The sequence below is a fragment of the Pelodiscus sinensis genome, chromosome 6, assembly GCF_049634645.1.
Source record: "Pelodiscus sinensis isolate JC-2024 chromosome 6, ASM4963464v1, whole genome shotgun sequence".
Taxonomy (NCBI): domain Eukaryota; kingdom Metazoa; phylum Chordata; order Testudines; family Trionychidae; genus Pelodiscus; species Pelodiscus sinensis.
In genome coordinates, this window is record NC_134716.1 from 27597386 (window position 1) to 27614843 (window position 17458).

The 17458-nt window shown below is 39.4% G+C and overlaps 1 protein-coding gene across 4 annotated transcripts in view; it reads right to left on the reverse strand.

Annotated features, from left to right (window-relative positions):
* KDM4C (lysine demethylase 4C) overlaps nt 1-17458 on the reverse strand; it is a 392253-nt gene that overhangs the window by 117956 nt on the left and 256839 nt on the right. For all 4 annotated transcript variants that reach the window (XM_075931603.1, XM_075931602.1, XM_075931604.1 and 1 more), the window contains 2 exons: nt 14125-14338; nt 12746-12822 (listed from right to left, as the gene is read on the reverse strand). In XM_075931603.1, coding sequence (XP_075787718.1) covers nt 12746-12822; nt 14125-14338 — 291 coding nt within the window. The remainder of the gene's footprint in view (nt 1-12745; nt 12823-14124; nt 14339-17458) is intronic.

Here is a 17458-nt window from a genome sequence, read left to right on the forward strand (position 1 = left end):
TTGTCTTAACTTCCTTCACCTGTGGCAACTGCTAGCAATTTAAAGGAAAAACCTTAAAATGACCACCTGAATTATATTCTGCTATTGCATCTAGACCCTGAAAACTTCATATGAATATAATGAAGATTTTTGAAGCAGCAGAGACTAAAAATTCAGTTTTTCCTTAAAGAAATTTCTCTGTAGGGTTGTTAGGAAGATAACTCAATTACTGTTTATTCCATAAATTATCTACTATAGGATTTCTTGTATTTCTTCGGGTGCATTGTCAGCATCAGAGTCAGAAGATGAGACTCTCACCTCTACTCCAGCAGCTTTATACCAGGTAAAAGGGTCAGAGTGATCTAAAGAGGTTATTAATAAGGTTGCTCCTGGTAATGGAGGATTCTCCTGGTGCAGAGACTGCAGAAGACTGCTTTTTGGCTGTCTTTCAAGAACAAGCCCTGATGTAATGGGAATATTGGGGGGGGGGGGGGGGGGAGAGGGGAAGAGGTCCATATAACAATTCACAGACTGGGCAGTTGGAGAGACATTGTGATAACTTAGACTGCCTCCCACCCCCAGAGATGTCAAAATTTCATTGCAGAGGCATGAAGCAGATGAGAAATGGGAGGGTGCAAAGGTGGCTTAAAGTCACCTCAACTTCCCTACCCCATGGGCTATGAGATCTAAGTACAGTAGACTTCCAATGATCCGGAACCTTTGGGACCTAGGTGGTGCCAGATTATCGGATATGCCGGACTATCAGGAGGTACTATAAGATGCTGGACTATTGAAGTCTTACTGTAGTACAGTACAGAATCTCTTACAAACTATGGAGTATATGCATCTGGTGTGATCTGATGTGGCAAGTGCCATGCAGCTATTTTAGCTATATTGCCGAAAGACAATTTTGGAGTTTGGTTGGGGTTTTTTATTTTGGTGGAGGAGGTAGTTATTTGAAGTAAAAGCTGGATGAAATCTTTTAAGTGCTAATTACATCTGCTATGAAAAAAGTATTAATGAAATCTTATATGTACCAGCAGCTGTCACATATGTCCTACAGGAGATATACATATTTCAGGATAGCAATGGCCTTTCTTGCATGAGCATGTATTAAAGAACATGTCCAACCTGCTATCCGTTATCACTCCCAAAAGTTATTGTTTGCTTTAAACAAGAAACATTCTCCCATGTTGAACTTGGGCTGAATATTTATTTCTGTCCTACTCTATTGTCTGCATTTATCTAAATTAAATCACAGATCATTTAAAATTGTTCATCTGTTTAAAAATCTCCAACACATTCCTTACATTAAAAAAAAAAAATCTCTCCTCTAGTGAGCATGCAATCTTGCAGGTTTCATATGTTTTGAGAACATAATGAAGCTACAGTTTACTTTATCTTCCAGATCCTTAACGAAGATAATGAATAGTACAATTGCCAATACCAGTCACCCCTGTGGTACCCAGATTATCAGTGCTCCTCAGTTCAATATTGTGCAATTAGTCTTGTTTACAATGGTATCTAGCAAGATTTGTAACCACCACTGGTATTCTTAACCCTGTTCATCATCTTGTTCATTTCTTTGCTACTATTTCTACAAGGAACTGTACTAAAAGTCTGATATGTAAATAAACTAAGTGAAACTCTCTTCTCTTTTCTCCCTCTGCCCTCTTTTTCTGCTTTAAATTTTTGGTGTTTGTGTGCCCCACTGTACCTCTTGCTCTACTCATCTGTGCCCACAAAAAAGTGCACTGTGCCCACAAAAGTTCATGATACTATCTACATTTTTTGTTAGTCTCTAACATGCTTCGGGACCACTCTTTTATTCCAAGTTTTTTAAGTTACAGACTAACACGGCTACATCTCTGAGTTGAGACTCCTTTCTCTTTGTCCATCTTACCAGAAATGATAGCCAAGATGGGAACCAGGATATTGGAATGCTTTTTATTAATTCAAACAGCATATTAGATATCCCTAGACGAGAGTAAATACCACAAAATATCATGTGAGTATTCGCCGAAATTTAAAACTGAACGCCCTTTGGATTGTGCCTGAATACCCTTTTCCCCCCAACACTAAAGCTTTTGTGTTTTGTTGACACAAGTGCTCACAGAAAACGGTTTTTGAACATACATGCTTAAGTGCTCTGTTAGTAGTAGTATTATGGAATAGGCGTTTGCTTGACCCAGGACAGAAACAAGATTCCTAAAACCCTTTATGTGCACAAAGGCATATAAACAAGCTAAACAAAGATTTGACAGTACGAGTACTGACAACTAGAGTACGCCTTTTCGTATGCTGCTTCTCCTTAAATTGCTTTCTCTCCTTGAGACAGTAAAAGCCTCAGTGGCTTCTTCAAACTTTGATAATAAGAACTGCACTTATTCAATCAGGGAACAGACCAAAACATTACATATGAAACCAATCAAATGTAACTAAGTCAGGAGAATTTCAAGTATCAAAAGTTCAGAGTAAACTGTGTAATTATCCATTAAGTTTAAAAATTTATCTGAATAAATAAAAAAATCCAAGGAAATAGCTATCTGTCATGGACATTCTGCGAGCAGAAAAGGGGGCTAAATTCATCAAGCAAATTATTTGCTAGGAATCATTTACCTGGCACTAATTATTACTTAATATGTGTTTGTCTTCTATTAAATAATTACATATTATAAAATCTTTTAATCAATTTAGTCACAAAACTGTAAAAAATGCAAGAGAGGCATGTTATACTTTGATTAGTTTTACATCAGCAACTTCATAAAAAGTTACATATGAGATAGGCGATAACTATGTTTTTAATATGATCTAGAACCCATTTTTAATTTTATAGCAAAAGAGCATAGGAAGAACGCACAGTTGATCTGAAGTGCTAAGAATACACCGTTAAGAAAAAAATACACAAATACTATACTATGTGCAATGTACAGTAAAACTCCAGTTGTCCAGCATCCAGTGGTCCGGTACTCCTGATAGTCCGGCACCACCTGGAACCTGGAAGTGCTCCAGGCAGCCGGACAACTGGAGCTGTTCTGCCCCAGGCTTCCCCGAGTCAGCCGCTGGTCAGTTTCAGCAGCAATTGACTTGGGGACGCCTGGGGCAGAGCAGCTGGGGTGCTGCCGGGTTGGTTCCGCAGCACACCCCCCCATATTCCCTACCCCACCTCAGACCCCTCATAGCCCCCCCTTCCGATAGTCTGGCATATCTGATAATCTGGCACCCCCTGGGTCCTAAAGATGCCGGATTATCGGAAGTTTACTGTAACTGGTAAAAATTATACAGAGCAATTAAATTATGTCAGCTTGCCTTTGAATCACCGTTTAATCCTCAGAGTATATCTTAGTCTAATTATAATTTTGTCTGTAAGAGCCGCAATTTTTAAAAACAAATGGACTCAAGGAACATTATTTAGCAGAGGTACCAGAATGGATCCTTTCAAGTAAATATGTATTTTGGCTGATGGGTTAATGCATGAGAAGTATTAATAACATGTTTGGAGCAGTTTAAGTAGCTCACTATTTGCCCAGTTAATTATATACTGTAACCTTAAGTCTCCTTTTCTTGCTATTCCTCATGGTCCATTGGCTTTTAACATGCCTCTACAGACTGCAGTGACTGGAAAGCACTTCTTAAGATGTTGCCTCAGCCAGCTGTTAAAGGGTAGGCACCGTTTCCACCCCTCTGCCACTCAGAAGATGCCAGATCCCCCTTCATGATTACACTGAATTACATTATCTCAAAATAATCTTGGACTCACATGGTTTCATTAAAAACAAGTTTATGAAGTTTAGAGAAAAATCAGAAAATTAAAATATGACTCTAATCTTCAACTCTACCAAAGTTAAGCTGTGTACTACAAATTTGTAGTTGTAATGCAAAAACAAAAGCTTATTTTTCTCAGCTCATCCTTTTCTCTGCTACAGACTATCCCCTCTAAATCCAAAATAAGCATTTTTGGCTCTCCCTCCCACTTCTGTCAACTGTCTCACAGTCTTAACAGTGATGCCCCTTCTGAGGCAACAATGCTCTCTCTCATATTATGTCCACAATACACATTCCGAATCCATTCAGATTTGTATCCATTGCACTAGATAAGCAATCAGGTTTTGTTGCACCCCTGTTTTACAATGTTCTTCTACAAGTGTTATTTAAAGGGGCTCTCTCAGTGTGTGTTTTCATTTCTCTCCCAGGTGATGGACTGGAGGTGAAAAACAGCCGTTTAGAATGCCAACTAACCTCCATTTAATTATTTATTCTGACATGGTATTAATTTAAAATCAATTTTTAAAAGAGAATAGCTTCTACTTTTTCAGAAAAAAATACCATTATACAATTTGCAAGTTATGAATCTGAAGCAGATTAAACTTGATCTATTGCAGGTATGTATAATCAGGGCTCATAGCACCATCTATTATTAAGGTCACCCAACACATCTCACTATAAGATCCTGTTTTCAGTTTCTGTGTTTGGACAGGAAGGGGTGGTGACCTGGGGCAGGTTGTTGAGGAGAGAGAAGGGATGGAGTGCCAGAGGCAAGCTCTGGCTGGGAGGCACTTACCTATGCAACTCCCAGCCAGCAGCCCTGCAGGAACCTGAGTCAGGCTTTCTGCCTCTCTACTTAGTCCCAGGCTGGTTGGCTGGCTGCTCCACGTGGTTCTGCTCCAGGCATAGAGGGAGAAAAGGAGGGAGGGAGGTTTCACATGCTACTCCTGCCCCCCCCCAAAAAAAAAATTTCTCAACTTCTATTGGCCATTAACTGGCCAATGAGAGCTGAGAGATTTTGCTAGGGAGCAGGGGCAGTGCACAAAGCCTTCCCCACGCCCAGCATCCAGAGCAGAGAGCAGCCAGCTGCTTCAAGTTACGTGAACTGCTCTATGCCCAAGGGTGACAGCAAGGTGGCCACAGGCCAGAGCTGCTGGCTTGGCAGGCCAGATACAGCCCATGGGCTGCATCTCATCCACCTCTGAGCTAAAGTGTAAAGCATGTGCATGTATGTGACCATAACTTAAAACTGTTTCTTTTCCACTTATTACATTTATTTTAATCTTTTAGAGTAAGTACCTACAAGCACATTTTCTTCCTTTCTCCTTTTCCAATTTTTTTAAAAATAAAGGTTTGTGCCTAATCAGTAGCAGTATTCTTGCACGTGGCATGGTATGCTGCATTCCCTGAAACATTGGTCATTATTCTCCTTGACTATTCTAGCATTCTCTGGCTGAGGTATTTAAGATTAATGAGGCATTTGTTCTCAATCAAGAAGCTACGTATGAATATAGTTTTACTTGCAAAAACCGATGAATCATTTACTATTATTTGGTCTTTTTATTTTTCGAGATGATTTGTGGCTAATTTTTGAGAGTAGTACTCTAACGTAGATGGATTCAATGTCTCTCACTTCCTCTATCTCAATAATAACTGGCAGTCAAACAATAACAACTGCACAGTAAAACATAAATGTGCATTATCTTATGTATGGTGCATGCAAATGCTGAGCGATGCAAGAGTTGGTCGATGCAATGCGAGTTGTGCTAGAGGGCGCTCCCTTGGTGATGATAGTTACTGGTAATGAAGCTAAATAGCCATCCTGTAACTTACAACATGGAAACTTACAAAATGGTTTTGCATATAATATTGCCATAATTTCATTTAAATTAGAATTTTCTGGAGAGAAAAGTTAAACATAAAAGCAGTGGCACTCAAAGTACTAATATGTGCCATAATGAGCCTGTTTATTGGCAGCTTCTACTCTTAAATGGACCTGAAGAGGTGGAGAAAGGGATGGGAGTAGGATGGCAATCATTTCATAATTATATATTATTCACACAAAATATGGCTGCTGCTGCAAGGTAGGAGTTCCACCATATTATATAAAACCTTCCTTATTATTTTGCACTGTGATTACTACTTTGTTTATACATAAAAATGTTTCTGTTTCATGACTCTTGCAGAGGGACCCATGGGGCCTAAACCAACAGCAAAAGTTCCACTATTTTCAGGAGAAACAGGCATGGGGCCTATATTATGCAATTAATATGCTTCAAGATTTAATGCATATTTAAATTTCAATATATACATTTCAATAAGTAAAACATATTTTCATATTCTGGAAAGGTTTAGCGCACTAACTAGATAGGAAGCAGGGATAAGCCTAATATTGGCCTGGATAAAGACGAGCATAATACTAAGAAGTCTGTTATCATAAGCATATAAGAACAGATCCTCTATAAGGGTAGATTGCCCTGCATGGAGTCATGATAAATAACCCAGCTGCGGATCTGCACCGTAAACTAAAAGTTATGAAAGCCTACATAAATATAGGAGCATACATGTAAGTGACTAGTGATTCTCAGTGCTGAGCTTAAAGTCCCATAACGAGCTCTGAGTTTCAGAAACTGCTAAGTTTTAAAATGGTACTCTTAAACCATTTCAAAACAGGCATTCTAAATCACTAGCCACTTCTGAAATATACTGAGTTCTGCAGATATTTAAATACAGTGTGCCCTTGTAAACTTCTAAAAGTTGTAACATTCCACCTGTTTCACAGAAGAGATGCCTTGTTTATAGGAACTCAAAATGAGCAATGGCATTCACCCTGTGAGACAGAAACAATTTTAAGACTCAGAGGGCTTGTCTTCACTACTGGGAAGGTTGACCTAAGTTATGCGACTTCAACTATGTAAATAATGTAGCTGGAATCTATGCAATTTAGGTTGACTTCCCTCGGTGTCTTCACTGAGCTCTGTTGATGGGAGATGCTCTCCAGTCAACTTAAATTACTTTCCTTGGGGAGCTGGAGTACCAGAGAATCTCTAGACTGGAGAGCACTCTGCCATTGATTTCGTGGGTCATCACTAGACCCTCTAAATAAGGGGTAGAGAATTTTAGGCTCGGGGGCCGATTGTATCCCCCAGCTTGCATGGATTCTGCCCCTGAGGCTGAGGGCTCGCTCTCGCTTCCCCCCCCCCCCAGCACTAGAGAATCCATGGTGGTGAGGGGTAGGTTTTTTTTGTTTTTCTTTGGTTTTGTTTCTCACTTGTGTGCAGCCTCTGACTGATTTTTCTGTGACTTAGTGCCCCAACCCAAAAAAGGTTCCCCACCTGTGTGTTAAATCAACACTCTCTGCAACAATTGCAGCAGCATCAATCTCCCCAGCAGTGAAGATAAGCAGTAAGATGTTAGTGCTAATTCAGACGTTTCTTTAGGCTCTTGATCCCCCATGTAGGGTATACTCACATCTTTCTCCGTAAATACTAGAATCATTAGGGGTATGTAGCTTATTTCAGAGTATCAGAAAGACAATCCCTTTAAGACTAGTTTGACTACTAAAATAGATCACAGGCAGATTTCACCTTTGAAGTTACTCAAGAACAGCGTTATGACATGTACAAATAACATAACCTGTTCTAAACTACTATAAAAAGAAAAAACTGCTAACCAAAGAAAATAATATTTCAGAGGACACAGCTTGCCCAGCTAAAAATACAAGAAAGAATTTCCAACCAAAGAAAACAGCCTGGTCTCTGTAACTTTTGGTACATCCAAAATCTTTTATACTTTCATATATCAGTCATATTTGCGGTAGGGACTTGAATGAAAAATAGGTTTCTGGACTTTGCAATAAACAATTATTTTTCATTTCATTTCAAAGTGTTTTACAAACTTTAAAAGATATACAAAATTAAAATATGCCCACAAATCAATTGACCTATTAAGCAAAAATTAAAATGTTGGAGTAAAATCAGCAACTCTTTAACAGGGCACAGCAGTTCTGGACGGAAAGTGAAAAATGCCTTTTCCACTCAAATATAGTAGTTGCCAAGTTAGAACTTGGCCAGGACACTAAGGGTAACATCTCTGCTATTGCTTCCACTCTTTCAAACCACCTGACCATCCTTTTTGTACCCTCCCATGATGTCCCCTTATGAATGGAACAGCCTGTTGTCTTGTTGTTTACAATGTAGTTTCCCTCTGCATTCAGATCCCTCCTCAAAATATAATTTTTCCACCAGGCTTTCAATGGTAACTCCCCGCAGATAATGGGGGAAAGAAAAGAAGTAATCAATTCTGAGTGCATGGAAATTTGACCTATATTCAATGTATTTTAATTGTATGTAATTATATGTTCGCACTGTTCTGAATACACTATTTAGTTCATTGAGGTGCAGACCACGTTTTTTACCATGTGTTATACAGTGCTTAGTACAATGATGGCGACATATAAATGATAGGAATGCTATAGGATCTTTAAAGGCCACCATATGCCAAAATTGAAGCATCTAATTAATGCTTAGCCTAATGAAGAATTGTGTATTTAAATGAATAACCTATACTCATTGTTTATTATAGAAACTTGGATCCAGAATAGCAAAATATGATGACATTTTGTATCAAGACCCTAAAATATCAAGCAAATATTCATTTTCTTTATTAATGCATCTATCTCCTGAAGCACTAAAGTAGAAGATTTTTTTAAAGCAGTTAAAAATCAAAAGCAGGTTCATAAAAGCAATGTAAATGTGGATCTCCAAGACAGAACAAAGCTTTCAGGAATAACATGAGTTGCACATTTTTAAATGGCAAAGCAATAATCCCGGCAGCAGCATTTTAATTAAATGTAATCTTAAGAGGAGTTCATGGAGCATCAGTTAAAAGAGAAACACAGTAAATGTAACTAGTAAACTATGAGATTTTATGTTAGTAAAAAAATCTCTAGAAGAGAAAGCCAAAACCACAGTCTAGCATCATTTCACAGACACTAAAAAGACAATTTTGTAAACATTACCCTAAAATGACAAATAGGATTAAAAAATAATATCAAAACTTCAAACTATGGGGATGGCTGCAATGTGTTTTTGTATTAATAAAATGTCAAATATGTCAATTTCTTAAAGTTGTGTTTGAAATTGATAAGTATTAGTTTATTTTTCTCCAAGTAAAATTACAGAAGTTTCCCCGTATTGAATTAAGAATGTCATTCAAACAAGCAACCAAGTCAGTGGGAGCTTTGCCACTTTTGCACTGCCAATCCTCCAGGACTGTCCTGAAGTCCCAAGGAATTAAATATTAATCTTTAATTAAGGATTATGTCATGGATGTAGTCTCCACAAATTCATCCAACCAAAATTGGCAACCCTATTTTGCCATTTACTTCAAGTGAAACCAGAATTTCACCTTGGAATTTATCCTCTCTCAACTCCCACAATGCACACTAATAAAATAAATTGTTTGTATAAGCGTAACTAAGCTAAACGTGGTAAGAAAGGATACTGAATGCTAGATTAAAAAGAGAATTTTTAAAGTAGATTTAGCACCATTAAAAGATGCCAGATTTATAGCTTTGAAAAATTTCCAGGTATACACAAAATAGCTAAAATAAATAGGCAATACTAATACATATTTACAAAAGTTATCTTACCAATGTGCTTCTAGAAGGGACAACTTCTAAAAATGAGATGGCATTTATCTCTCTATGTCCATTCAATCTCTGATGTACCCAGTGATACTCCCAACCAAAATGTCAACTTGTGCCATTAAGACAGTAATTTCCATTATATAGACAAATTCGGACAAAGAATTGCCCTGAGGCTAACTCCTCATTTCACACAGGTCACCAAACTCTATTTAAAGGAATATGAAGTTGTCAACACTAATAAACTAGCAACACTTTTATTGACGCGCAACTAAAACTACAAAATTTCACTTAAATGTATTCTACACAAGTCTTTAAATGAAAAGTTAAAAACTGGTTGTCCTGGTTTACGACCCACTACTTTCAAACTTCCTAGAAACATCACTTCTCTCGTGTATCCCTGAAAAAACAGAAATCCTGAAATCATGAAGTCCTCTGGGCCTCCTCCTCATCAGTTCCAATGCCCACTTTTCCACAACCTCCAGACATCTCTCTAACACTACCCATCTTCCCATTAAGTCCTAACATTCCTCCTCAGTGCTTTCCCACACAATACAAATAAAATATAACAGCAGTTTGTTGGGGAAAGGCAAACTGGCTATTCATATAAAATAAAGTGTTCTTATATTGCTTCTACCACTATGTTATATGACAGTCTGGTGTTTTTAAACTAGACCATTTCTTAAGTAATCTACAGCTCTTGAGCTGTTTCAGGAATTTCCCTTTTTACCTTACTTCAGTATGAAATGAACAAAATAAGGGATCTCATAGTCTTTTATACTTTTGCCCCCTGTTTGATAAACATACTTATTACATACCAAAAATTCAACTCTTTCTACTTTTTCCTTTACGTCACACTGCTGTACATAGTAATCAGAGATATAGAGTTGTTTTTAATATCAGACTTCAAGAATATTTTCTGAAGGTTCTCACTATTCTGAACACAAAAATGTAGCTTTTCCATCTCTACTGCAGTAACACAGGGAATTTTCATGAATGTTCGCCTTGCAACCCCAACACTTAGAAATGCCATAGCTGTCCCTTTCCTGAAAGGAAATTGACAAACTTTTTGTTAGAGCAGCAGGGCTGTCTAACCCTGTTCACTTAACTGATAATTAGATTCTGAGTTAAAGGCACCCTGTCACTTGCTAGGATTGACTTTTGCCTTTTCTCTTACCCACCCACGACTCTGGAAAACAGTTAGAAAAGCAGTTTCTGAAGTCCTGAAACTCCTGATTATTTGACAATGCCTTTAACAAGTTTTTTTCCTCATTGACCAGCAAAAGAGAAACATGAAAAGATTTTACAGAAATAGAAATTGATTCAGTACATATTATAATAGCTATGCAATGAGCAAACACTGGACTAGATCCTTATAAATCAGACCTCTCTCTGCTAGTTTTAAACCTGCTTGTTCCACTCAGCTTAGTCAATACAGACAGCACGCTTATTATTCAGGGGGTTCAGTTGGTGGTACTCTCAAACTGTATTCCCAGTAGAAAACTCCCTGAGAACAGGGAGCTTTGAGTACTGCTTGAATGCCACCCAATCTGAGCCAGGATCCTCCCTTTTATGGAGCACCAGGACCAACAGACAGAATGGAAGTTGAGAAAAGCTTTTTGACTGGGGCAGGGAGCTGCCCTACCTCAGTGAGCAATGTCACATTTTCCAGTAGGGTGGACATGCTGCATCCACAGATTTCATCCCCTGATTCTTATTACAGGCAGTCCCCGGGTTACATGGATCCGACTTACATCGCATCCCTACTTAAAACGGGGTGAGGCAACCCCGCACTAGCTGCTTCCGCCCAGCAGACCGGGCAGACGCGAAACTAGCGCCCCTCCCCCCAGCAGACCAGGGAGACGTGGAGCGGCTTTTCTCAGCAGACACCTCAGCTTGAGAATAAAGGACTGAGGGAAGTGAGGTGTGGGAGAATAAAACTGAGCTCTGGAGAAATGTTTGGCTAGAGTTTCCCCTACAATACGTACCAGTTCCGACTTACATACAAATTCAATTTAAGAACAAACCTACAGTCCCTATCTTGTACGTAACCTGGGGACTGCCTGTACTCACTTTTCTAAAGGTACATGATTATAAGTCTTAACAGAAGTCAGATAATTAAAACCAGGAGAAAGCCTGAAATGAGAGATGTGCCTTAACTCACCCTCTAAAATAGGGTTTGCGCTCAGACTCAATTGCACCAGAATGAATTTGAAAAGTTGAGAGCTTGCTACTGAAAGTGTCTGAACTCTAGCCCTACACCGAGTCAACACACAAGCACATACAACTACTGTGCCTCAACTGACCACAACCATCATGGCAGGATGTATTGGGGGAAAATAGTCTCTAAGATAAAAGATCTCAGGATAATCTCTCTCAACTGATGGCAAGACAGGGAGATATTTAAACAATGATATAGTAATAATGCTTTTCTTGTTGAGGCATCACTATAATAATCTTGAGCAGTCAATGCCAAAGCACTTTGCAAAGGAGATCAGTATCATTATCATTGTTTTACACACAGAGAAACTGAGGCACAGAGCAAGGCCCTGATTTTCCCAAGGTCACAGGCAGCCTAATGGCAGAGCTTGGAATAGAACTCTAGTATCCCGAGTCCAAGCCCAGTGCTCTCTTTACTATACCACACAACCTTCATGCATTAAATATATTGTTAATGTCCCTTTTTTAAATGAATCCCTATTTAAACCTGAGGAACTCAGGGTCAGTTGGTACCATTTACAGTGCTTTAAAGCTTATTATGTGTATATAGCTACCTGTTTGGAATGGGGGTTTTTTTGCACGTAAGTCAGTAAATGTGCAAATGTAGACAGACAATTTGGAAAATTTGGCCTTTAGTATTCTAATGCTGAAGTGGCCAATATTTCTTTATCAAGTATAGTTCATGCTTACTAGATAGCTTTACAACTCAGTTATACCATCCATTCAATTCATATCAATCATATTTAATAAGTAGTTAGTGAATTTAATATTGAAATGATTGTACCACATTAAATCAAGAGGTTAGTTGTCCATTAATCAATTTTGTCAGTTACAGCTTGGAATTTCCTAAAAAGATGGTAAAATGAAATGCTTTCCTAGACAACACAACTGCCATAAAATGTAACAGAAATTCATTTGGGGAAGGCAGATTGGCTAAATTCTGAATGTGGGGTGGGTAAATGAAAAAAAAAAAAAGAAAAGAAAAGAAAAAACATACTTCACCAGCAATAACGCACGTATTTGGAAGGTCTTGGCTCTATATGCGGTGTTCCACATACGATACCTTGTGTGCTTTTTTGGGGTCGGGGGGTGGAGGGTTTTTAGTACAAAAACTAAATAAACTATACAACTTACAGCTGTCCAGGCTCCTTTTTTGCATCGAGAACACAGCCATCCATCATGGATTTCATGAGAAGGAACACCATAACAACCTATAATAAGAGAGTTGGGTTAATTAACATATTTTGCCCTTCTGAGTACCGATAGCTCCACATAATTCAGCGGTATATACAAACTAAAATAACACATGCCTTGTGACCAAAATGACTAAATAATGAGTCCCTTCCCAGGTGAAGTTTAATGGTACTGCATAATCAATTTATCGGATACACAGGTAGCAATTCATCTAGTTCTCAACTCTGAGAAGCTGTACTTTTATTAGTTTCTGCTAGTCCAGTAATGGGCACTATTGTTTTTTCCATATGATAAAAATTAAAAATCAGGCAAATGAAATAACACTAAATCTTTCCAACTATTTGGCACCTATATATGGGGATCACACAGTGCTATACCAATGTTAACTAGTTACAACCCAGCACCTCTCTACGGAAATTACTCCATCTGACACTTCTGAAAAGGGGAAGAATATATTAGAGTAAAATTATAGACCCCAACTGAAGTTAATAGCAAAACTTCCAACTTCTGTCTTGCCAGAGCTTCACCCTAGGTATTTAACAGGGCAACATAACACTACACAACAGTTTAGAATAGGAAGAAAACACGTTATTCTAATAAAAGTTCAGGGTGAATTTTACAAGAAGTAACAGATACAGGAACTGCTGGTAGGCACACGAGTAACTGGAGAAAAACTGGGCATTGGGGCTAATCCCCCAGACCAGGACATTAGACCTAATGCCTATATAGTTAATGAAAGTGCTATGTGACAATTATTGATCGCAAGCAGTCAAGGACCTTGGTTTCACTTCTCTATTGAAAAGAGGACATCTCTAGCATTATATCGTCTCCTAAGGGAGGGAAAAAAAGTTTACGCTGGGCACTAGTTCAATACTGACTTAGAAGGAGGGCACCATCTATTTAATAATCCGAGTATTCCTTGGAGATATCCCATCTAAACACTGGCCTGGCTCTTACTTTTGAAATCTACGGAGATCACAGCAGAACGTGATGTGGTTGCACATATATTTTGTTTATGCTAAGTTTGATAATTACCAGCAGATGAGACTGAAATTATAGATATTAAGATTCAGTCTGTTCTACCATGATAACGACTATTTACAGGGTTCCAACTATTTCTTGTTTCCATAGACTATCAACAATTCCCTGAATATGTGATGTCCTGATATAGAGGCTTACCCTAACCATTCTGAGAATTACATATAAATTGATCTTACTACATTCAGAATATTTTGTGTGCTACTCATAAACCTTTGTAAAGCAAATAAGGCAAAATTGTATATCTTAACTTCCATAAATGAAGTGATTAGTTTATTTACTTGCATGAACCTGTACACAACACTTTGCACAGGAAATTAGAAGACTTGTTCCATCCTCTTCAATAAAGGCATTTGAGGGATAGTTTTCAGTGTTTTCTTCGCTATAAATAAAACACATCTCTGGAATAAGTGGTTTAGTCTTTTCACCAGCTGTAAATGTTTCATCTGATTTTGTTTCCCAGCAAGTATAATTTTCTTCATTATGGTTGTCTGGCTGGAAATACATAATATTTATATTTAACTAAAAGACACAAAAGGCTTATTTATTTGTTATTTTGACGGGTGAACACACTTTTCCCCTTCAGTTCTTAAACTAACGGCTTAACAGTTTCAAAAGAAAATTAGCTGCTTTCAAAACATCCATCTCCACTATTTTCTTTAGTTACTTGAATTATTTTGGTAGGTCTCAGATTAAAAATAGCACTCCAGCAGCCTGAAAGTTAGTGCAGCTGCAACTGTGCCATGGAGGGCAGGGAGAGAATTTCCAGCCCTGCTCTGTTCCCAGGTCAGCTCTGCCCTCAGCCTGGCTCCTCCCACAACCCTTTCCACCCCTAGTTTTCCTCTACCCTCAGGCCCAGCTCCATTCTCTATCCCCAGACCAGCTCTGAGCCCAGCCACAGCTACACTCTGCCCTTTGTTCTGCCCCAGCCCAGCTCTGCCCTCGTTCCCTCTCTGCCCCTAGGCCAACTCTGCCATCAGCCCAAGCTCCTCTTCTGAAAATGCCTTGGCTATGCAGTAATGGCGGGGGGGGGGGGGGAAGAGGGCACACTGCATTGAATTAAAAGGTTCACTGCTCTAGACTACAGGTTAGTCTGCAGTGCAGCCAGCATCTGCAGCCTTCTGATTTTGACTGTGCTAAGATTAGCACAATGTTTATGTGGTACTGTATTCCTCACTTTTACATTGAAGCCACTCTCTCATTTACAAAAAAGTAAAGCCCCAGCAGTTAAAAAATATGAGAGTCAATAAAATCCTTTTGCCTCTGCCCAATGCCTCATTCTTTAAAGACAGTTTTACTTAATTTGGAAAGGCAGTGATGTCAAATCCAGAATTAAAACCATGCAAAAGTTATTGTCTGAAATATGAAAGATGCATTGCCCTTACAGATGTCCCACCCCAAACACGTTATTTTAAAAATAGTTTGCTGGAGAAGATTCAGCTTTAATATTGGAGCAAACTGCAAACATTTAGAGTGAAAGAACAAATGTGGACTCGGTGTGGAGGTGGCGGCGTGGTGTTAGAGGCCTGTAATAGTGCTGTAATGTAAGTCCACCAAGAAGTATAGGGATGCTGCATTTCCCACACACTGTAGAAGCAGAAGTTCTGGGCTGCAGAGGAATGAGAGGTTTGTTCCCTCACTGGTGTACATATGCCTCTTCATAATATAGAGTTTATTGTGACACCTTTCTCCTTGGCAATGGGGTAATCCATGGTACCATGAGTAGAAGGCATGGCATAACTCAGGATGACTCAGTGGCTGCTATACCATCTGTACAGGTTGAACCTCTGTGGTCCGGGACACTCTGGTATGGCAACATCCATGGCAGAACCATGGATGTTGTAGGACCAGAGAGCCCCTGGACCAGAGAAATTTCGAAGAGAGCAGCAGAACCCCAGCAGCTCCAGGGCTGGCCACAGAGCCGGATCCAAGTGGCCAGGGATAAGAGAGCCTGGTGATCTGCTAACAGATCCTGGGAGTCTGTCAGCAAAGGGGCTGACCTCTTCTGGTCTAGCAAACTCCCTCCTTAGTCAGGTCCCAAGAGAGCCATACCAGGGCGGTCCAACCTGTACAACTACACGTAACTCCCTCATCAGCACTGAGAATCAGGGAAAACTCTGAATATTCCTGGAACAAGTTAAAGCAGCAAGTGGAGCTGCATCTGAAAGTCACTGGGGCAAAGAGACTGGAGGATGAACAAAAGATTAACACAAGCAGGCCTAAAAGCCCTAGATATATACAGTGCATACAGATGGTGGTGGGGAAAGAGAAGAAATGTTCAGAAATAATGAAAACATTCGACGAACACCATGTTTCTAAAAATGTGACTTAGGCAAGAGATATATTTAGAATTAGAACACAAAATGAAGGAAGAACATTGTAGGAGTTTGTCACAGACTAAAAATGAAAAAGTCAGTCCTCTTCAGCATGGAATATTAAAAGACTCATTAAAGACCAGATTGTCCTGGAGTTCAGTAATAAAAAAGTCTGTGAACAGTTAGTTAGGGAAATGGATCTGACACTAGGTAGGCAACACGTATCTATTAAGCAGCAGAACAAACAGAGACACTAAATAAAAAGCTTAGAGAAAGGTATAGAGCACGACTCAATAATATAATTACACCAACAAGGGGAAAGGTCACAGAAATTAAACTGACCAGTGACAGAAAAATGGAAAGCAAGAAATGAGCCAGTGATGTGGCAACCAGCAAGAGCCTTTGGGCAAATATGTGGAAACTACAATAAATCTCACCATTATGCTAAAATGTGCAGAGAATTGCAAAAATGAATTCTTCAAACAAAGAGGAACTGCTGATCTTAAAGAGGAGGCATATGAAAATGTGACAGATTGGTTAATTAAAATGTGGACTGTCACAGGGTGAATGAAGGCAGGCCAGTTCCCTTGAGACAGAAAAGTTGCTTTCATTTGGCCAATAAAGAGAGTGGAGTAGCACCTGGGATCCATAAAGGACCAAAGAAACATCAGATGAGTCAGGGCTGCCTTGAAAGGAGGAAATCTGCACAAGAGGAGAGCTGCCAAAGGCAGAAGATGTTTTCTGGGGTAAGGCTAAAGGCAAGAAAAGCAGCAAGAGGAGTTTGCTGGCTTAGTTCCCCAAGCCAGAACCAGAGGCCTGGAAGCAGAGGGAGGTGCCCGCTGGCTCTAAATTGGAGAGCCAAAGCCAAAAGCTGAAAGCCAAAGCTGAAGGCTGGGGAGTATTGGAAGAGATTATCTGCAGACATCTCCACTACTGACAGCTGGGCCCACTGATATCTCTATACTAGAGAGCTGGACCCAAAAGAGCTGTCAGAAGACAAATGGAGCAGGAAGAATGAGGAGTACTCCCCTGGTGAGGATGATCTCCAAGCACAGAGACTGTTGGGGTTCTCATTTAAGAACAGGGTTGCACACTAGCAAGAAGGGCCAGGGTGGCTGTCCTGGCAATGATGGACAGAAGACGATTGACAAAGAGTCCAGGTGTGGCAAAAGGTGCTGGCGTACGGTATGCAAGAGATAAAATGGAATGGGATCTTAATGACTGAGAGCAGTGAGTGATGAAAGTTTCGGAGTTTTTGTTGCAGCCTATTTGCAGTAATAGTATTTTAAAAACACAGCCC